The sequence below is a fragment of the Gopherus flavomarginatus genome, chromosome 1 (genome assembly GCF_025201925.1).
Source record: "Gopherus flavomarginatus isolate rGopFla2 chromosome 1, rGopFla2.mat.asm, whole genome shotgun sequence".
Classification (NCBI taxonomy): domain Eukaryota; kingdom Metazoa; phylum Chordata; order Testudines; family Testudinidae; genus Gopherus; species Gopherus flavomarginatus.
Window position 1 is genome coordinate 168,557,529 of NC_066617.1, and position 22,813 is coordinate 168,580,341.

The 22,813-nt window shown below is 38.3% G+C and overlaps 1 protein-coding gene across 1 annotated transcript in view; it reads left to right on the forward strand.

The window, feature by feature from the left end:
* The window catches only part of ZPLD1 (zona pellucida like domain containing 1), a 28,330-nt gene extending 8,646 nt beyond the window's left edge, over positions 1-19,684 (forward strand). Inside the window, exons 3-10 of the mRNA XM_050960240.1 lie at positions 4,269-4,450; positions 5,160-5,232; positions 8,717-8,814; positions 10,994-11,074; positions 12,538-12,709; positions 14,575-14,683; positions 18,130-18,159; positions 19,509-19,684. Coding sequence (XP_050816197.1) covers positions 4,269-4,450; positions 5,160-5,232; positions 8,717-8,814; positions 10,994-11,074; positions 12,538-12,709; positions 14,575-14,683; positions 18,130-18,159; positions 19,509-19,684 — 921 coding nt within the window. The remainder of the gene's footprint in view (positions 1-4,268; positions 4,451-5,159; positions 5,233-8,716; positions 8,815-10,993; positions 11,075-12,537; positions 12,710-14,574; positions 14,684-18,129; positions 18,160-19,508) is intronic.
* The last annotated feature ends 3,129 nt before the right edge of the window (positions 19,685-22,813 follow it).

Here is a 22,813-nt window from a genome sequence, read left to right on the forward strand (position 1 = left end):
AGGAATGATTCAATTTTGTGTAAGTTTTCCAAATTTCCATCTGGAAAAATGAAACAAATATTTTATTTAAGGTTGGTTTTTCATAGGAATTGTAGTTCAAGCTACCTGAGTGAACTACATTTCCCATAGCACAACATAATCTGCCCTCTGAGTGACACGGTGCATCATGGGAGTAACATGTCTGCAGGTTCATCATGGCAGATGTAATCTGGCCAGGGATCCTGACCCTGAGTGGAGAATGGAGACATCAGGTATCTGAACTACAGCTTCCAAGAGGCACTACCATTGGGAAATGTTCTGTAATGCTGAAACAAATGCTTTGCCTTTTCTGAATCAAATGTTTTTAGAACCTCTCATTTCAATATTTGAATTTTTCGTTCGATCTCAGGACAAAAATAAACATTGAAATGTTGGAATTTCCCATAGAAAGGAAATTCAGATTCTCACTCAGCTCTAATTCTTATTTAATATACTGTGAGTGTATGTACCACAACTTCTGGATGGTGTAAGACCTGCTCAAATGTCTGATTTATGTTGCTCTGTAGTGGTTGGTCAGCAGAAGGATGGAAGCCTTAATAGTGCTAACAACTAGCTGAGATTCTCTTTCAGCAGAAGGAGTAAATACTTCTGTTTCTAGAGCCAAACATTTTAGACTTGATATGCTATGCAGCATAAATGACAGCTATGATATCTGGCTGTGTGCAGACAGCCACAGATTTGTTATACTCAAATTGTCACTTAAGGCAAGATTCTGGTACCTTTTTTGCAGCACTGTAATTTAATTAACTTTAATGGAGTTACTCCTGATTTACACCAGTGTGAATGAGAGCACAATCAGGCCCTCAGTCTTCTAAACTGTCATATCCAACAATGCCTCAATCTGTGGGGCAAGCCCAGATTTTAGATTTGATTTCCTTTTACCCTTTAAGAATTGTTGTTCAACTTTTCGCTATAGGTAGGATCTCTGCAGTATGCTTTCAGATGTAAGGTGGGGCTTTCCGACACGCACAGGGATGGTCTGGGTCACTGAAGATGCCAAAATCTTTATTAAGTAATTTACAATATTTTGCCAGGTTGCCATTTATAGCCAAAGTTGGTAATGACACTTAAACTTAAGTTCTCCTAGCACTTTCTGTTATATGTCCCTGTTTTCAGTTGCTTATAAGTTTGCCAAAGTTTTCAGGCTGAAACTTTCTATGTGCATTCTCTGTCTCAGGCTGAATTTTCTTTTTGAAGGTTCAGCAAAAATAGTTCAGTTGTTTCCAAGGGTAAGGTTAGGAAAAATGGATAGTGTTGCCAATGCTAATGTCATAACTGTCCTACTCAGATCTGAACCTTAGAGTTCAGAACATGAGAAGCTAGCATGAAACCTCCAAAGCTTAATTACCAGCTTAGATCTGATAGCGCTGCCACCAATTAGGAATTTTAGGGCCTGATACCTTCTGGTCCCCCCAAACCTTCCCAGGGGACCCCAAGACCCAGATTCCTTGAGTCTCACAACAAAGGGGAATAAACTGTTTCCCTTCCCCCTCTTTACCTCCTCCCAGATTTCCCCGCCCTAGGGACCCTAGGATACTCCCTGCTTCAAGTCCTTGAAACACAAGTACCAAGAGATCTAATCTCTCTCCCCCCTCACCCAGAGGGTATGCAAAGTCAGGCTTAGTAAATCTAACACAAAGAGATTTTCCCCTTCCCTTCGTTTCTTAGCCTTAACCAGTGAAAAACACTCAAACAGGTCTTAAAAAGAAAGCTTTGTATAAAAAGAAAGAAAAAGGACATAAAATGGTCTCTGTATCAAGGTGACAATATACAGGGTCAATTGCTTAAAGGAAAAAATGAATAAACAGCCTTATCCAAAAAGAATACAATTTAACACATTCCAGTAACTACACACATGTAAATACAAAAAAACCCAATATAAACCTATTTTTCTTACTATCCTTGTACTTACAACTTGGAAACAGAAGATTAGAAAGCCTGGAGATAGAAAAATCACTCTCAGAGCCGAGAGGGTCACCGAACCAAGACAAAGAACAAAGAACTCACACCCAAAACTTCCCTCCACCCCAATTTGAAAAAGTCTTGTTTCCTGATTGGTCCTCTGGTCAGGTGTTTGGTTCCCTTTGTTAACCCTTTACAGGTAAAAGAACATTAACCCTTAGCTATCTGTTTATTACAGCTAAAACCCCCCTAAATTTTTGTGTGGCTTTTTTATTTTTTAAAAAGAGCTCTACCCTAGCCATAGTTTGGAGCAAGGCCTTGAAATTTGGAAGATAGCTCTAGGGTCAGATAGATGTATTTTGCTGTCCCCATGAAAATTACCCAGATTGGGCAAAATTTATAAGCCTCTAAAAATTGCTATTTTGACATGTTCATAGAGCTTGTTAGAAATTTGCTGTTAAAATCTCTGACCGTTCCGATTGCTCTGTGCAGGCTCCTATTCTTTGGAGCTCCCTGTGTAGCAAATTCTCTGAACGTTTGCTCACACCCTGCAGGGCTCCCTATGTGTATCCCTATGTGCAAAGACAAAGCAACAGCTTGGGGGGAAACAACAGCAACCCACCACCTACATGCCCTATGGTTTAGGAGTGCTGGGCTGTGAGTCAAGAGGAGACCATGAATACTGATCTCAGCTCTTCCATTCACAGGTGTTAATATACTACACATTTCATAGCCCTTATTGCTAAGCAAGACTCATACCTCTACTTCATGAGGGGGGCAGGCATTCTTCATTTTACAAATGGTGTAATTGAGAGGCTGTACTTCTGGAAAGGCTGGGAACAGAACACAGAACTCTAATGTGGTAGACTCCTTTGACATCCCCTTAACCACACCAGCTTTCAGAATTAATTAATTTTGTGCTAGGCTGTACTGTCTGTAACCTCTTGGCCACTCTCTCCTCCAGAGCCAGGAACAGAACCTAGGAATCTGGATTCCTAACATTTTTCTGCTGTCTAGCAAATGGTTATGTATACCAATGGAAAAATGTACAGGGAGTAAAAGCCTACTATTGCTACCAGGTTTTCCTTTACTTCAAGAAATCAAGTTGTGCTATGAATCTAAAGGTACTGGGTTCAAACCCTGATGAACTACCCAGGTGTGCAGTGGGCAGCGTGATTTGATGAATTCCTGTTTTTTTCCAGTTTTTCTTTTTTAAAGATATGGGAGATTACATACAAAAACTACATCAAAACATTGCAAAATCAAGCAACAATTAGGTAACGCCACAGTTAGTCTCATGGAACCTCAATGTGACCCTGTTGTGTACATGCATTATAAATACTCTTAATTACATATTCACATACTATCTTCTCCACATGACCATTAACTCACATAGTACATGGGATATATGGTAAATTAATCAGTGGGTTGCAGGAAGAGAAAGGATGTTCACTTGTGTTTTGAAGGCATGAGATGGGGACCCAGGAGACGTGGGTATTATTTCTGTGTCAACTATATACCTATGTGATGATGAGCAAATCAGTCATAATTCAGACATGGCAGGGGGCTGAATGAAGGTTACACAGCCAACTTTAATTGTGGCATTATCTAAATATTGAGTGCTTGGATTTGCAGCATTGACATTCTTTTAACTTAGTTTTTGTGTGAGTAATTTATCATATATAGATATGCATCTCCATACAGACAGACACAGGCATTGACCAGAAATTCAATTGTTCAGCTTGAATTGCTTTACTGTCTCATTAATATCACTTTAAAAATACTATAACTTTTTTGCATCATCTATTATGTGATTTGGAATCCTTCACAAGCCAACATACCAGTAGTGGCCACACATCACTTCAGTGAGTGGGATTCTTTGTAAAATAACTTCATTTTCAAGTATTAAAAGATCCAATATTTTGTTACCTTTAAAACTGAAAATAACTGCTTCTTCAGCCCCCCCCACCCAGTTTTCCATGGGAATTCATCAGGAATGGCCAGAGAAAATGCCCATCTGAAAAATTATTCATGGGACCTCAGGACATTCCAGATCTGTGTTTTAGGTGCTACAGTGAGCCATATTTTGTATTCAGTCAGACCCCTGTAATCCCAATTGACTACAGGCTCTGCAGGTAAAATAGAAAACAGAATCTGATTTAGTAAGTCCAGTTCATCCCTGGTGTACTGAATGAAGTTACACCGAAGATGAATTGGGCTTAAAGTGGCAGAATTTTTCAGTGTGTTTGTATTTCTCTCTCTCTCTCTCTCTTTTTTTTATGTGCTTAACCTTCTGGTAATGTCTTTTTTCATACCTTCCTCAATAGGTATCCTCTGTTCCAGGCATCAATGCATATGGGAATGTATCAGTGGTACAGATAGGTAATGTTTCAGGCTACATAGATACGCCAGATCCACCAACGATCATCAGCTACTTACCAGGGCTTCTGTACAAATTTAGCTGTAGCTACCCATTGGAATACTTGGTCAACAATACACAATTGGCTTCGTAAGTATGCTTTTCATTCATTCATTCATTCATATATATTTATATGTATAAGGGTGAGGGTATCTGTCTTCATGCATCTGCACACCCCAACATTTATCTCCATAAAAAATTGTGCTCTTGTACTGATGGTGAAAAAAGTAAAACCAAGATTGTGGGAAGAAGTGGCAGGGAGAAAGTGGAGATTGAAGAAAGAAGAAAAGTTTACTAGAGGATCTGTATAATAAAATGATTTACCAAAAGCTACTGTAGTTTGTTGCCTGACTGGTGTAAAAATTTGCCTTCTAAATGCATGTGGTTTTATGACTGAATAGTACCTGCATACACATTTTAAATTTCACATGCAATATCATTTTTTTGTGCAGGGTAATCTATGAATATGTAGTGCAAGGGAACACATTTTCCAGGAGCAGACACACTACATCATGGAGAACTGGATCTTTTGTGCCATTTTGCCGTTCTGCTAATTATTTGCCTGATTCATGTTTTTAATAGCCTCCATTACTGCCAGTATAGTTAAGGTCCTGTCATTGTCTCCACTATAAATTCCTATTTTCAGAGGCTTCTAACACAAACTTTAAAAAAATCACTCCTTATGATGTAGCTCAAGAACTGATTAGGAGTAAAAAAGCACTGAAATATGAAAATGCAAGCAAAAACAAACAAACAAACAAAACCCTTAAACAGTTCCTGGTTTCTAAATCTGTTCTAGGTCATCAGCTGCTATTTCTGTAAAAGAGAACAATGGGACATTTATCAGCACTCTGAGTTTGCTCCTTTACAATGTAAGTATAAAATTAGTAAATCAATTTATATGTAATATTCTCTGAATTACATGGCTGTGGTTCTCATTGACACAGCAGAATTAGGCTCGTTATGTGTTCATTATGTTCTGTTTTCCCTAGCAGGGAAGCAGGCCTTTCAGACAGTTGCCATTCATCTAATTATTACCTTGTGCTTGTCCTTTTTTTTTTTTTTTTTTTTTTTTTGGAATGTACCTGTTTTCTCTTTTCTTAGTCTCTGCCCTGAATGACCTACCATCTCTCTTCTTTTATTCTGCGTTTGCACAGCGCCTAGGGCAATGGGGGTCTTGATCAACAATTAGGGCCTCCAGACCCTATGGCAGTACAAATTATAAAAAGTGATGCACTAGAATTCATATCTACTGCATATTGTACCTGCATATTATATCTATTCTAAATATGATCTTATAACATTATTGATATGTTAAATTTCTCACAAACTTATGTAGATTCAAGCCTTGTCCAAATATGTTGACCATTTTAAATAGGAGTGAAGTATGTAGGATTTCCCCCAAGTCTATACATCCATACAGGTGCTTTATTGCATGTACTTTGGATACTGCATGGGTTAATATTTTTAATAACAGCTTTTGGCTGCTGACACTTCTCTCATACTTTTTCAGATAATTGGGTTTGAATATACATCACTGTATAAACTTTTATTATGTAAATATGGACAATGACAGTAAAACATAAAAAATGTATGGACTTCTATTTTTAACAGCAACATTAATCCCAGAAATATTTTTTGTTGATTAAAATTTTTATTCAAACATTATAAATACCTGATTTAAATATCAATTTTTCAATCTATCAAGCAACATTTTTGTAAATTATGAATCTGGGTTTTTTTTCTGCTTTATTATTCATGTAATCATGATGCTGAGTTATAATTCATGCAACTGATTTAAAAGTCAATGCTTTTTTCTTGGAATATAATGAGCTATAAATATTGTAACAGGACATTTTCCAAAGGCATTTTTTTAAAATTCATGTTTGGAAGTTTGTCATTTGGCAGAGCAGAGTTCTTAAAAACAGATTAAAATGTGTTAGAATGAAGATTATATTTCTCCCATTTTTAAATAAATTTGTAATCAAAAGGAAAGAGAGCCTACTTCCTCAAAACTACAGGAATTGAATAGTGGATAGGAAGAGCCATTCATAGTTTCTGCAGTGAGAGAATAGTAACATACATTAATATCATGCCAGAAGATGCCCCAAATGAAGTGCCCAAGCTTAAAGGGCCTGATCCCGCCCAACTAAAGTCAATAAGATCAGATCCAAGGTATTTAAGTAATTAAGAATGAAATCATTGATAATTGACTCTGGGTTTTGATCTTGTGAGATGTTCCTAGAAGAAATACTGCAATTCACAGAAGCACAAAAAAGCAACCACACAAAAGTATTAAGATAATCTTAGCAATTGTAACTATTTTTAGGCACATGTACAGAGATGATCTATACAGTAAACTTTGCTCCTGTTATTAAAGATCAACATTTACAAATGCAGACTCCAGAACCAGACATTTAAAGCCATATTTAAGTATATAAAAGTCCTGCTTGTCAAAGGTGTTGTGCATTTGTAGCACCCAAAGACTCTGTGGCTGTGAAAATCAAGCCATCTTTTAGGTGCCTAAATTTAGACACCTATGTTTGAATGCTTTTGGCAGGCTGTTTGTTTTTTGTCACTTATTTCTCTAGTGTTTATACTCCTTATCCTCCAATCCCTCTCTTGCCCCCGTGACTTGTTGATGTTTTCATTTGTTCTGTTGTGCTACTTCATGCCTTTGCCGTGTGTGAATCCATCTGCAAAATTTCTGGATGCAAGCACAAAACTAACCATTATGGAAAAGACCTAAAGAGATTAATAGGGATTGAGGTTTGGATTTTCAAAGGAGCCTAAGAGATTTAGATACCCATGTGCAAATCTTTGGGTGTGACTGCAGCATGTCTAGCTCAGGTACTGAGTTAGCTTTGCTCTAATTAGTTTGCTAAAAACAACACTGTTGTCATGGCACCACAGGCAGTGCCACAGGCTAGCTGCCCAAGTACAATCCTTTGGATATATACTCAGGCAACTAGCCCATGCCATGGTCTGTGCTGCTGCAGCTATATTTAGCAAGATAGTGTGATCAAATTTAGCTACACATGTTGTAATTGCCCCTCCCTATTGCAGTACAAGACCTGTCTTTAGACTCCTTTGAAAATCTCAGCCTAAACCAATAGCAATCTATAGGAATTGCTCCAAAAATCTGTAGGACATAATAAGAGTGAGATCTTTTCTACAGATTCTCTTAACCAACCTAGAGATTTAACAGAGAAGTACATCCCTGCTATCAAATTCTACTGCTTGGTTTAAAAGTTCTATAGCCAGTTTTCTCTCATTCTCTTTAACATTCTGAAGGACACTTCCATAGGGGTGAAGTATATAGAAAGTTATAAATTTTTCATTCCATTAGAAAAATCACAGGCTTTGCACATTTAATTTAATATTTTCCAAACTTTCTGGTGTCTGCTACACCATCCTGGTTTTATTGTGACACAGCTTCTGCAAGGCAGGACTTTTTGAAAATTTGGACTGAGTCTTGGGTATCCTCATCTCCCACTAGAGATCTTTCTCCCATATGCTGAACCTCCTCCACCAATCCCCTATTTCTAATGCTCATCTGCAATATATTAAATCATGTCCCCTCTAAGTGCATTTTGTATTGCTAAATTATATCTTTGCGAATGAGTTCCTATTTCAGCTCCTGGAAATCCTGGCTGGTAGGCCCTCTTTGTGAATTTAGCAGCACACACAGAGCACCAGGGTACATCCACCCAGTGTCTTTGATTGTTTATACTCCAGGTACATTACAACATGGTGAGTGTTATGCTCCCTTCCTGCTCCCTGTCTCAACTATTTACATGGCTTGATTTCTTCTCAGGAGTACCCAGCTGGTGAGCTAATTACCTCATTAGCTTATCAGGCTCTCTACAGGTGCAAGTAATCCCTTTTACCCTTCCAAATCCAAACAACCTAAGTCATTTCTTCTCTAACTATACCTGGTGCCCTGGGTGTTCTAAGTGACCAGGGTGCTGGCTTCCAAAAAGCTCATTTTATAACTGCTAACAGCACCCTGTCACAGTCTGACACACCATATTCATTTTACAACATTGTACAAGCTGTGATTCTTTCTCTCTCTGTACCCACACTTACACTAGTTTGGTAATGGAGCTTCTGAAGGGAGATGATTTTTAAATACAATCTTTGTTTGTTACCTAACACTTTTAACACGTCGTTTCCCACTAAAGCTGCATTGTGTAGAGCAAAACATCTGTTCTAATCATCTGAGGGAAAACCTTGAACTGTGCGAAACTTGCTAGCACTGCTGGTTCCACTAAACTAACTGACCAAAAAAGCTTGTGTGTTGCATGGTGTTGGTATTGCCATTGTGTTACAGCAACTGTGTGTTTGTTTTTTCAGGACTCAACCTATAGCCAGCTGCTGGTTATCCCCAGTATAGGTTTACCCTTGAAAACAAAAATATATGCAGCAGTGCGAGCAACCAACCTAGATGGCAGGTACAGTAAAAGATGTTGTTTCTTCCCTTTCTAATTTTTGCCACTCTTGAGCAGCTTCAATCACCATGTAAATTAATAATTCTGCATGGCTCATTTTTTTGGACAGTCTTTTATATTAAGGCTTGGTAGAATCTGGTATTTTTTAAAATAATTTTGATGGATAACTGATTATTTTCAGGCATTGCTTTTTATTAATTTAAATGTTTACAGGTGTGGAAACCTATGGGAGTGTCAGACAATAGGAGAGTCAATTATATAATGACAGTACACATTGAGATTCAAAATGTTAAATCTTTATAACTGTTAAAATACAAACTGTCAACATCATGTCAAAATATATAAAGTAAATATCCTTACATCAAACTCTTATAACTTCTCAAGCAGCATTTTCTTACTTTTTCTACCTGTACATTTTGAGTATTATCGATGGAAATATTCTTTGTAGGTTTGTGTCTGTACAGTGAAATCCGTGTTTACTGATTAAAAATCTAATACTTCCAACCCTATTTACAAGTAATGAAATGGCTAATCTGTGTGAATCACTTCTCTCTGTGGGATGGAATCAGATCTGTTTTATTATGTGTTGCAGGCCTTTTATTGGTAATCATCAACAAAGATTCTCCTTGAGGTCAAGGGAGGGAGTTTTGGGCTTTTGTAAGAGGAGGAAACAAAAGGGTAGGAATAAATGGTCAGTTTCCAGAATGGAGAAAGGTAAATAATGGTGTCCCCCAGGGGTCTGTACTGGGACCATTCCTTTTCAAAATATTCATAAATGATCTGGAAAAAGGGGTAAACAGTAAGGTGACAAAATTTTCAGATGATATAAAACTAGTCAAGATGGATTGCAAGAAGTTACAAAAGGATCGCACAAAATTGGGTGACTAGGCAACAAAATGGCAGATGAAATTCAATGTTGATAAATGCAAAGTAATACACATTGTAAAACATAATCTCAACAACATACAAAATGATGGGATCTGAATTAGCTGTTACGCACTGAAGAAAGAGATCTTGGAGTCATTGTGGATAGTTCTCTGAAAACTTCCACTCAGCAGCGGCAGTCAAAAAATCGAACAGAATGTTTGGAATGATTAGGAAAGAGATAGATAACAAGGCAGAAAATATCATAATGCCACTATATAAATCCATTGTATGCCCACATCTTGAATACTGTGTGCAGATGTGGTCATCACATCTCAAAAAAGATATATTGGGATTGGAAAAGGTACAGAAAAGGGCAACAGAAATGATTAGGGGTATGGAACAGCTTCCATATGAAGCGAGATTAAAAAGACTGGGACTTTTCAACTTGGAAAAGAGACGACTAAGGAGGGATATGATAAAGGTCTATAAAATCATGACTGGTGTGGAGAAAGTAAATAAGGAAGTGTTATTTACTCCTTCTCATAACGCAAGAACTAGGGGTCACCCAATGAAATTTAATAGGCAGCAGGTTTAAAACAAAGAAAAGGATGTATTTCTTCACACAACACACAGTCAGTCTTTCAAACTCTTTGCCAAAGGATGTTGTGAAGGTCGAGACTATAGCAGGGTTCAAAAAAGAACTAGGTAAATTCCTGGAGGATAGATCCATCAATGGCTATTAGCCAGGATCGGCAGGGATGCAAAACCATGCTCTGAAGTGTCCCTAGCCTCTGCTTGCCGGAAGCTGGGAATAGGCGACAAGGGATGGATCACTTGACGATTACCTGTTCTGTTCTTTCGCTCTGAAGCACCTGGCATTGGCCACTGTTGTAAAACAGAATACTGGGCTAGATGGACGATTCGTCTGACCTAGTATGGCTGTTTTTATGAGGATGTAAATCGTGTCCAATGCTGCCATGAAATTCTTAGTGGAGATGATGTGCAGCAAAGTGATACCCATTGAAGTGCTCTGTGGCCACTGATCTGTAACAGCTTCTTTACTGTGGAACAGAAGGGTGTAAAATCATGTTGGTTGAATTGTATCATTCATACACTGTGCAGTAATGTAAGTAATGCAGAAAAATAAAAACTATTATGCTGACATAGAATGGTCTCAGTGAGAATGCAGGGATTCTATACATGGCTCATAATTATACACAACTGTGTAGGTTCAGTTCATCAGCTAGTACTATCAACTTGTGCCTCAGTTTTTTTTAAATCTTTTTCTCTGATAATTATCTTGCTCCTCATGCAGATGGAATGTTTTGATGGACTATTGTTACACCACTCCATCTGGTAATCCCAATGATGAGCTTCGATATGATCTCTTCTTTAGGTAGGTACTTTGCAAATCCAGCATTTGTATGTAAATGCCCTCCTTTTAAGACCGCAATTATGAGCCTCTGTATGATGGCGTGATGCTACATTTCTTGACGGGCATGAGGTTTTTAAGGAAGGCCCAATGTCTAAGCTCGTAAATAACTTATTAGTCCGTTACCTAGCTATTTGTGGACATAAATATTGGGTGTGCACAGGCATGAAAATTGTGTGCACCAGTGTAGATGTAGAAATAGTCATTTTGCGTGCACATACTAGGGGCCTTCTACTCAAATTTCAGTGGGTATGTATTAACATTTATTTTAATGCGAGCAAGTGGGAGGATGCCCTATGGGTAGATGATAACCATCTGACATGTCTAAGGTGCTGATTCAGGAAAGTGCTTAAGCAGAAGCTTAAGTGCTGTCCTGAATGGCAATGGCTTCCTGAACTGGGACCTTAAAAAGGCTAGAAAAGAGCAGCTTGGTGTCTCAACAACAGCACAGATTAAATCGTATCAGTGGCTCTTGATGGAGCTGCTACCTTCTTTCAGAGGTGCTTATCTATATAAGCTTACCTGATAACTTTTTGTTTCAGGTCTCATAATTGTTTGTAAATTTGAATTTAAATGGAACCTGGAGCTGAGCTACCTTAGTTTTGGTTTTGATGTTGCAAAATACACAATTCAGTACTGCTTTAAAGAAGTATGCGTGTGTGTGTGTGAAAGAGAGACATATATACATACATATCCTTTGTGGGCCTCTTCAACAGTGGCCCTCCTTTCAGCAGCCACCACCAGTTGCCTTCTTTCTTGTCCCAGGACTCCTCTTTTCATCCCCCACCAGCAGACCCATCTCCTAATCACCTGACAAGGAGTCAGGTGACTGGACTTATTGCCTCCATCTAGGGAGGCAGGCCAAATCTGGCACAGGTTCAGCTCAGCTCTAAACCCTCTTAAAGGCCCAGATCAGTTTGTGACAGAGTGTGCTTATACATACAATGTCAAGCAGACTTGATTTCCAGCTGTGAATATTGTTGGGTCCCTATCTGCATTAGCTAAGAGTGCAAAAGCAATGGGACAAAATTGTGCTCTGGTATAACTCCCACTAATGTCAACGGGTGTAAACACTGCAGGATCAGGGCTAGTTATCTCATATCGTGTGTGTTCCAGACAGTCTAAGGCAAGTGAATCACCTAAAGAAAATATTGGAAATCTGGCATTCTTGAACACAGATCCTTTTTAGTGTTTCTAAGGGTAATTCTGACTCTGAACCTTTTGTTCATTGTCATTCTCTTCCTGACTGTGCATTGAGCAGTGCTGACTGCTCTCATAGCTGCCCATGTTGGACATGGTGGTGCTGTCTTGTTTTGCACAGAGCTTAAGCTTTGATCTTGTTACTTATAGTCACCTTATTCTCAGTTAGGGGCTATAAATCAGAGGTACACATGGTTATCGCAGTTTTAATCTTTTATAACAATTAGCTGTGACAAGGACCCACAGACCACTGTAATTGAGAATGGCAAGAGCCAGATGGGCCGGTTTTCCTTTGAGGTGTTCCGCTTTGTGAAGCACAAGAACCAGAAGATGTCTACAGTCTTCCTCCATTGTGTGACAAAGCTGTGCAGAACGGATGACTGTCCCTTTCTTGCACCTGTAAGTTTTGAGGGGGGCTCTGTCAATAATCTTTATGAATCTGTGCTGTGCCAGAAGCAGAACTGTAGGACCATTCTACACCTGTAATTTGCATATGGAGAAGGGAAGTGGAGGGCGTCTGGGTTGTGCAGATGAAGACAGCACCTAGAATTTGAACTTTTCATATGTCTCTAGAGAATGTGAACGCAACAAATGAAGAGCGACATTTCGATGTCATCACCATTGTGTGACGTAACACTGGGAACTGTAAAGCTCAGGGAAATTAGGCTTGGCATAAGGAGTGTTCACCTTTAGGTCTCTGGGTCAAATCATGCCTCAGATGATAGAGACCAAAGGTGACCACTGTCAGAAAGCCATTCAGATAGTTTATGAAAAATGAGCTGGTGGTCTCAGTATAGCTCCTAGAAAAAAGTTATTTGCATCACAAGGAACCATAAATATGTCTTGGGAATAACATCAATAGAAAGCTCAAGGATAGAGAATGAGTTTGAGCCTTAGAGACCTATTCGTTCATTTCTAGATGTGATCCCCACAAGACAAAGGTGAAGAACATTCATAGGGTGTTTGGGGGAATGTTGCACTATAACTTCCCCCTACTATATCTATTTAGTGGGTAGAGTTTATGAGTCTTTAATACCCCTTACCTAGCAGTAGAGCTGGTCAAAAATATTCTGATAGATCATTTTTTCCATCAGAAAATGCCATTTTGTTGAAACTCAAACTTCCCGTGGTAACGTGTCTATTTTGATGAAATTTTATTTCAGGAAAAAAAAATGTGTGTGTGGGGGGGGTTGTGAGGGGAAAGAAGCATTTTGATAAGGTCAGGACTATCTGTTTGACATTTTTAGAAATGACCATTTTGCTTTTTATTGTTGAAGACAGCCTATCATTTAGACATTTTTTATAACAGAAAAATGACAAAGTTGAAATGGAAACAAAACTATTTTATCAAAAGAAAACGTTTTGATATGGGTTTTTTTTGAAAAATTTGTTTTGTGGGAAATTTTAAAATTCTTTATTTTCATTGCAATTTTGAATTAAACAAATTTTGAAATTGCAGAATTTCCTGTGAAATGGAAATTCTGGTTCCTACACAGCTCTGTCCAGCAGTTTTCATGATCACTAAAAATGTTTGATAGAAAAACCATATAAAAATTTACTCATCTAAGCCCCAATTTAGCAAATAACTTAAAGCATGTTCTTAAAGTTAAGAATGTGTTTGAGGGCTTTGCTGAATAGGGACTGAAACATGAAGTATTAAAAGAGTCAAATTGGAATGATGGATTTTAGGTCTCAGCATGGTTTGCATCCCTAAGATATGTGTGGCGATGGTGGATGGGAAAGAGAGGAGGGTTAATTAAGGATGGATTACAGACACTCCAGCATGAGACTATTCTAATATGAAAACTTATAATAAAATTTAAAACCAATTTCATGCTATTGTTCAGAATATGAGTAATCCAACATAGCTGCCCTTTAAAAAAAAAAAAACTTAAAGGGTTTTCTAAGATCTCGACTGTCATATCTTGTATGTCCCTGGTCTAGCACATAAACATCAGCTGGGATAGGAGCTATGAACAAAGCCTTGGTAAATTAATTACTGAAAAGTTTATTATACTGTAATATGAATATCGTACATGAGAGCAATGCAGTTCTGTAAAAGAAATGAGGCAAAATACAATTGGAAGCCAATCATTTACAACATGCACTCTTAGGGGATATTGCATCTCTTTTTATTGCAAAGTAATTGAATGCATACAAGAAATAAAGTTGTAGTATCACTTTTAAAAGAGCTGGCATTAAAAATGAAAGCACAAGAAAGCAATAATTCTATTCCACTCTGATTGTTTTGATTAACTGCTCAGATTTGCAGTAACAGAGAAAGAAGAGATGCTGTTAGGAGAACAACTTGGAGCGCTCAGAGCACCTCTGGAAATGCTGTCATCTCTGCTGGCCCTATCATTACAAGGAGTGGTAGGAATTCTCAAACCTTTCTGTATATTGCAGGAATTTAAAAAAACATGAGGAAATGCTTTGCTGTTTAATGAGAGTTTGCAGTGACTCAAATAAAAATCCCAGCTAATTTATTTGAGTCTATTCCTACTGCTAGACTAAAGTTTCGTGTAAAAGTTCTGAGCCAATTGTTTTGGTAATATATGCACTCAAAACACCCAATGAAGTCATTGTGGGTTATGTGCATGTGTCTGAGGCCACCATAAACACCTAAACTCAATAGGCTAAATTCTCATCGGTCATACAGATTCAGCTGCCGTTGAAGATAACAGAAAGTGCACCCATTTAACTAGGAAAAAAATGAGCCTGATTAATTTTGCTTAAAATCACAGTTCAAGATGGGAAAGCCACAAAATGGAAAAAATTGTTTAGAAGCTTCTGAACACCCACTCTAACACTGACTACTCCTTGCCTGGCTCTTCCACTTCCATCTTAGGGTATGCCTACACTGCAAAAATGATGTGTTCTTAACTAGGGTTAGCTCACTTGATTTAAGTTAGCAGTGAAGACACAGCAACTTAGCTCTTAACTCACTTTAAAAGTTTGAATTAAAGCCTATAGGGCTGCTAACCTGAGTTAAAACCCAAGTGCCTGTGCATTCACTGCTATTTTAACCCAATTTAGATAAGCTGAGTAAAGAACACACCATTTTTTGCAGTGTAGATGTAACTTTAATGACATTAACTATGACTTGCGTTGGTAATATACTTTTTGCTCAGCTTTCAGCTGTAAATAGAGCCTGAGGCAAACAGTTCAAGTTTTCAATTTAAAGACGGTTGCCCAGATTCTGTTCTCACTTAACCTGATACCTGTCCAGAGTGTAATTCAACTGATGTCTGTTCTCCTAGAATTTTAAAGTGTTTCAAATACATCTTGGAATTTCTGAGAAGCATTCATTTTGTGAATACCTGTGGTAACTAGTAAAGATAAAATATTTTGAGCCAAATTCTGCTGTCAGATGCATGTAAGTAACTGTCATTGGGTCAGTGGTTTCAGTGGAGTCAATCTGGATTGAAACCAATGAAACTGAGAGCAGATTGTGATTCCATAGAGGGAAGAGAATTATTAGGACCTTAGGACTAAATTGTCTCCTTTTGCTATGCAGTGGTGGATGCATGGACATATGCAAGAGGAGAAATTTGCCCATAGAGAATTGAGAATGTATTCAGTTTTTTGCGTGTGCCTGGTTAGAAAAGGGTTTTTTTTAGTAAAATTGGATGAATAATGCCAAAAGATTCTGCACATATTTGAAGTAGATAGGCATTTACTTCAGCCATGCTCATGGCCCTTTGGAGTTCACTTTTCATGAATCTTCACTTAATTTAAAAATATCTGAGGAAAACTAATTTCAGAGTTGCAAGCATCAGGAAACTGAATTTCAGATTTGCAGTTTTTTGCACCAGACATGATCATTCAATCAAGGAATAAAAACAAGACTGCAGGATTTATCTGAGCAGTCATAAGCAGTACAGCTCATATTTCTAATATTTGGGATCAATTTATAGAGGTTTACAAAAATAGAAAAATATTAATCAGTTGCCTTTGGATATAGAATATATTCAAGTAAAAGACTAAAAGTTCATGGATATTCCATGAACAGAAGAGGTGGCTAAATTCTTTAAATACATGATTGTTGAAAATTCTTTGCTTAGCTCTAGTTTAGCCATGAATAGATATGAAAAGAGGAAATAGAGGAGACTAAGGGGCGATATGGTAGAGGTATATAAAATCATGAGCGGTGTGGAGAAAATGAATAAGGAAAAGTTATTTACTTGTTCCCATAATATAAGAACTAGGGGTCTCCAAATGAAATTAATGGGGAGCAGATTTAAAACACATAAAAGGAAGTTGTTCTTCACACAGCACACAGTCAACTTGTGGAACTCCTTGCCTGGGGAGGTTGTGAAGGCTAGGACTATAAAAGGGTTTAAAAGAGAACTAGATAAATTCATGGAGGTTAAGTCCATTAATGGCTATTAGCCAGGATGGGTAAAGAATGGTGTCCCTAGCCTCTGTTTGTCAGAGGGTGGAGATGGATGGCAGGAGAGAGATCACTTGATCATTACCTGTTAGTTCACTCCCTTTGGGGCACCTGACATTGGTCACTCTCGGTAGACAGGATACTGGGCTGGATGGACCTTTGGTCTGACCCAGTATGCCCATTCTTATGTTCTTAAATAATCATTTTGCAATTGTCGTCTATTTCAGAACTGGAATTCAAACATGTTATGGAATATATAGAGGACAATTTTACTTTTATTTCTGGCTTTTAGGTTGCACAGGTAGGAAAGATAGTTGGGTCTATGAAGCACTGGACTATGACTTGGTAGGCCTGGGTTCAGTTCCTGACTGCCACAAGTTTCCAGCATGACTTTGGGCAACTCAATCTACCTTGTGCTTCAGTTCCCCTTTTGTGAAATGTGGGGAGTGGTACTTCCCTACCTTGAGGCTAAAATCTATTAATGATTGTAGGGCTGTCAGGTATTACAGTTATGAGGAGCCATACAGAAACCTATATAGTCACAAGCAGCAGCAATCCTCTCACTCATGTATGTTTTAAGCTATTCTAATACTGTGCTCTTTCACAGAGACCTTAAACTTGTTTGTTGATCTATAATAAGTCATTTTAGACAAAATACATGGTTTTCTCTCTGTGTGCAGAAACAAAATAGTTATCTACTTGTGAAGGCAAAAGTGTTAAAAATTAATGGTAGCCATTAAATAAGTACAAGTCAAGACCTTGAAATAAATGTACTTTTGAGCTGTGATTGAGGCTTACAGACAGAAAAGAAAAACAAACAAAGGTAAGATATTTAGTTTCAAGACTGACAATGGGGAGTAAGTGAAAATTAGGGAAAAAATGTCAGCTCATCCCTAAAAACTTAAACTCATCCCTCTGTGCTCCTGTCAAGAAAAAAGTATGTGTGGAGGAGGAGAAGTTTTCTAATGATTTGTAGTCACAGATTTCCTTGAAGAAACAAAGATAAAGTACCTCCACCATCACAGAGATCCTTCCCCCTAATACAGCAGATGTTCAGAAGTAGTAGTTCCTGCTGCATTGTCTTGGGTCATATTTTTATGAAATGGGACATAAGAGAATTAGCAACACGTTAAGATAACTGGACCTTGAATAAAGAATTTATTTATTTATTTATTTATTGCAGAGTATTAAGTGGTGCATAAGACCAATATCCTCAGAGTAGAAATTAGGAAATTTCCTATAGTGAATGTTCTTAGCCTGACTTGATCAGAGACATTGATTATGACAAGCCACCGTTGCCAACACAGTTGCTGAGTTTTAAGATAGTCCTCACTTTATTTTTATCTGGTTTTAGTGAGAGTGCAGAGGGGATGCAGATATTGATGACTCTAAAATATAATAGCTCCATTTTTATATTTTTATACAGATGAGACACCAACCAACAATTCAGAGCTAGGTAAGTTAATCAGAATAAGAAAAACACAAAAGGGGTATTACAGGAGTGCTACACTAATGAGTAAGTAAACCATTTGGATTCAGCTATATGTGTTGAAGTTTTCCTTATTACCATTAATTTAAAATGAGAAAATATGAATGTGTTCTAAAGAAAGCAATTGGTAAATCTGGAATGCTCAGTTAAATTCATATGCCCAACAATTTAGCAAATTCCAATCTCTACTATGGAACTGAAATTACAAATCAAATGCAACCCTATTTATGCTGCTATGGCACATTAGGAAACAGTGCAACTACCAGAAGCAAAATGACAGGTTTAAGCAATAAAGTCATTTCCTACAACAGATGAATTGAACCACAAAATGGTCGTTATAGTGCAGCCTAGCCTGGCTGACTTCACAGCTCAAAAAGGTAAAAGAATCTTGTTTCAGCTCCTGTAGTCCCTGACCTTTGGCCTGGATGTAACCATAGGAACCACACAAATGGTCTGTGGTAAGGCAGATGGGAATGGGCAACAGGAGATGGATCACTTGATGATTACCTGTTCTCTTCATTCCCTCTGGGGCTCCTGGCATTGGTCACTGTCAGAAGACAGGATACTGGGCTAGATGGACCTTTGGTCTGATCCAGTATGGACGTTCTCATGTTACAGAGCCCAGTGCTTCTGCTCTGGTGGTTGAGGAAGTAGGCTGTATAGAAAAATAATGGGATAATATAGGGTAGAGGAGGTCTTCAGATTGTCAGAGTGCTCCTCCTCCTGATCACCTGGAATTCTTTTGGGTGGAGAAATAAATCTGTAGTGTGTTCCTGGTTTCTCTGTTACTATTGTCTGGCTGATCACTCTTTGTCAATATTTACTAGGGAACCATGTAAAAAAAAATCAGCTGCTATCCCTCCTGAAGCCTAAAGCAACTGGGAGAGAACCCCTCCCCTTCCCCGGTTCTCCCTTCCTCCAACACATTTGAAGGGTGGGGACTGCAGAACCATGTTAAGGGTCCTCCTCCATAATAAAATCATGTATAACAGAAACCTGGCATTAAATAGAAAGATTTAGTGTTCCTGTCAGCTGACATCCTGCACACCTGAGTATGGAGTTCAGGTCAGCTTATGCATTAAATATTGTCATCTTGTCTTACACCCACACACACCACCATCATCATTGTGAGTGTGTGTGTAAAGGAGCTATGCACCTACAGCCACTCGCTAAATACATTAGATAGACTTAATGTGAAGTTCAGTATCAACCTGTTAACTGTAATTTTTGTATATAAAGGCATTGTGGCAGGAAGACACAGCTCTGCAGAGAGAGATTCTGATGAGACCTTTCTGTACCTTTTTTTTCTCTTGCAGCTCATCCAAATGGACCTCCTTTCCAGCTGAACTCAGTCACCAGTGCACTGATTTCAGGAATAGTCATTCTAGGGATTATGAGCATTTTCTTTTTTGTATGTTCCCTCACCATCCTGCGCAGGAAATGGCCCAGCAGCTCAGTTTTGGGTGGTGTACGAAACCCAGTTTTCAACTAAAAGGAACAATTAATTTGCACTTGTTTTGGGGGTGGGGGATTGCCGTCATTGTCCATGAAATATACTTTATGTTATAAATTTACCAAGGCATCATTCTGCCTGTATCAAAGTTCAGCTAGTCTTATTTGTAGTGTTATAGACTTTATTGTATAGCTAAACAGTCATAGTGATGGCAAGACTCCTGCGTAATTCCTCTCATTTGTGTTTGTGATCAGACTATTGAACATTTTGCCTGTGAGTGTACCGACAATAAAATTGGTGTCCTACTTCCAACTAGGGTCTTAAAATTTAAAGATGCTTAGGATAAAACACCTTTAAATACACTATTATTAAACCAGGCCTGGACAACCTGCCACATTCATGTTTAACCACTTCTTTTGATAAAGACTGCCTGTACTTTTACCTTTTCTCTGTATTTACTCACTTTATTGTGGGAGCTTATCCAGCAAATTATTGTAGCTCAGAACCTACATTTTTATTTTCTATCTGGACTAAAAATAACTGCAGAAAGAATCAAAATAAGTGGACAGTGATTATCATTCATGTGGAAATGGGATCATATGATACAGTGGCCAGAAGTCTGCTCTGTCTTCTAATTCCATTGGATTCAGTGGGATTGCACACAGTTTAAGTCGAGTCAAAATTTGGCATAGTCTCTGTCTGTCAAATTGTTTAGTGCTGAAAATTCAAAGCTGTTCCTAGGGCATAATCCTGGCATTCACTGAGACAAAAAACTCTCACAGGGAAGTCTTTGATAACCTTAATGGGAGCTTGCTTGCCTCATCAGTTGTTCAATTTTTGCTAAGCCTAGATGCAGTCAGCACTGCTATTGCCGTGAGTTAAACTCTGCTCTCATGGACATGCTAGGATGAAAATAATTTATTCCTTTATTTCTAAAACCCTTCCCACCCCTGAACAACAACAACAACAACAAAAAAAACCCAACACTTGTCCAGACAAAAGGATGATTTAGGGCCAAATTCTGCAGTTTGAGCAAAAACCCCATGGAAGTAATTTGAAAGGACCAATTCTGTCACATCAGTTGCACAGTTCAAAAAATAAAGTGGTCCTTCTACACAGAACTTTCCACAGAGTGATGCTTCCCTTTGGCTGTTTTCCCTATGATCTAGACTTCCTCCATGTTTGGGGGAGAGCCTTGCAAGAACAGGCCATGTGCCTTACCAGACTCTCAGCTCCAGCTAATCTGATAAACCTCAGATCATCTGAATTAAGTGTGAATGATCATGTGTCTCTTTCAGTAGGTGTTTATGAATAAAAATTTAGGTACATCTATCCAGGAATCTGGAAGAGGATATTGGTACTGATAACAAGTGAGGCAGTGGTAGATACAGTATATATATTAATTTGATTGCTAAACAGTTAGGATTTGGGTCTAAGATCAGTAAGTAAATTCTTAACTTCATTGACCATGTACTGTACATATTGACTCAGCAGCACCTCATTGTTATTTATCACTTTTTCCCGTATTAATGATGTGTCTGCTTTCTACAATGTGACACAAGTGGTTAATGTTCAGGGGTCTCTGAATCTCAAGACTAAATGCAAATACAGACATGTCATATCACCCTTCTCTGATCTAGACAATGCTTTATAAAGGCCTGTTCAGAAATTATCCAGCCTGTTGTAGTGTAGAATCTTTAATAACAACACTGTGCAAGTTTTCCTCCAGTTTTAATACCTCAGAAACAATTTTTTGCACTTCAGGGGTTAGGTCTGATGACATGTAAAATATGATTGTTTAATAAAATAAACTGAAAAATATCAGAAGAAATTTGTCTGAATGTATTTCTTAAAGGCAACACATAGGAGAGGGCATGGGGAGTGTCAAGTGCCCCCCCCCAGATTAGCCTGTTGGGAGCGGGGAGGGAGAGGGGCTCTGTCCTCTCCCTGCTCCTCCCCCCTGGCATGCTCTGCCCCTGTCCCCAGCAGCCAAGCCTGGGCAGGGAGAGGGCCGCTACTGCCTCCCAGCCAGGTTCTCTCAGGCAAAAATGGATTCGTCCCATTCGCTGCCCGGCTGCCAGGAAGAGCGGACAAATGTGAAGGGAGGAGGCACAGGAAGAGACGTCTGGAACCCCCCCTGCCGGTAATGTGGGCAGGGAGAGCGTAGTGGCCTGGGATGGGCACAGGGCAGTGAGGTCACTGGACAGAGGAGGAACATGAGCGGTTACATGTCCTCCCCTTTAGATTGTTTCCCCCCAATATGGGGAGGTACCAGTCATCTATGGTTATTGTCTTGATTCTGTTTCAAATTAAAATACTTCATCCTACAGAGGTGAAAATTTGGATCACATGTTTAATATAAGTAAATTTCTTGTATTGTGACTAGAGCTGGGTGAATTTTTTTTCTTGGTTGAATAGTTTATTTGCCTAAAAATGCAAACCATTCATGAATTCTGGTCAATTCAGCTAATATTTTCTGCTGAAAAGTGTGTGTGTGTGTGGGAGGAAATGCAAAAAAGTCAAAATGTTCATTTTGATATATTAAAAATGAAATATTTTGACCTTTTGTTTTAAAATTTAGCTAGATTTAGTTAAAGAAAAGTGGTAAAAAACCACCGCAGAGTGAAACATTTAGTTTTGGGCAGAATTAAATGTTTTATTCAACCCCAAAACAAATTTTTGTGGTTTGTTTTTGTTTTAGAAAGAAAAAGAGAGAGTGTTTCAGGGAAACCTGAAATTATTTTTTTCAGATACACTTCTACCTTGATATAGAGCCAAAAAATCTTATTGCGTTATAGGTGAAACCATGTTATATCGAACTTGTTTGATCCACTGGAGTGCGCAGCCCTGCCCCCCGCAGAGCGCTGCTTTACCGTGTTATATCTGAATTCGTGTTATATCGGGTCACGTTATATCAAGGTAGAGGTGTATTTTGGTTTGGTCACTAAATCAAAAAATCATTTTTCTGGCTGAGCTCTTACTATGACTTAATCTAAAGAAACATCATATAGTCATACTGAATCTAAGGAGAGTAGGGAGAAAGTAGAGATTTGCATCTGGAAATGAGTGAGATTCAGATTTAAAGGCCTATGATCCATAGATTTTTTTTTAAGGCTAAAGGAAATCACTGTGATCATTTAATCAGACTTCCTATATAACCTAGGCCAG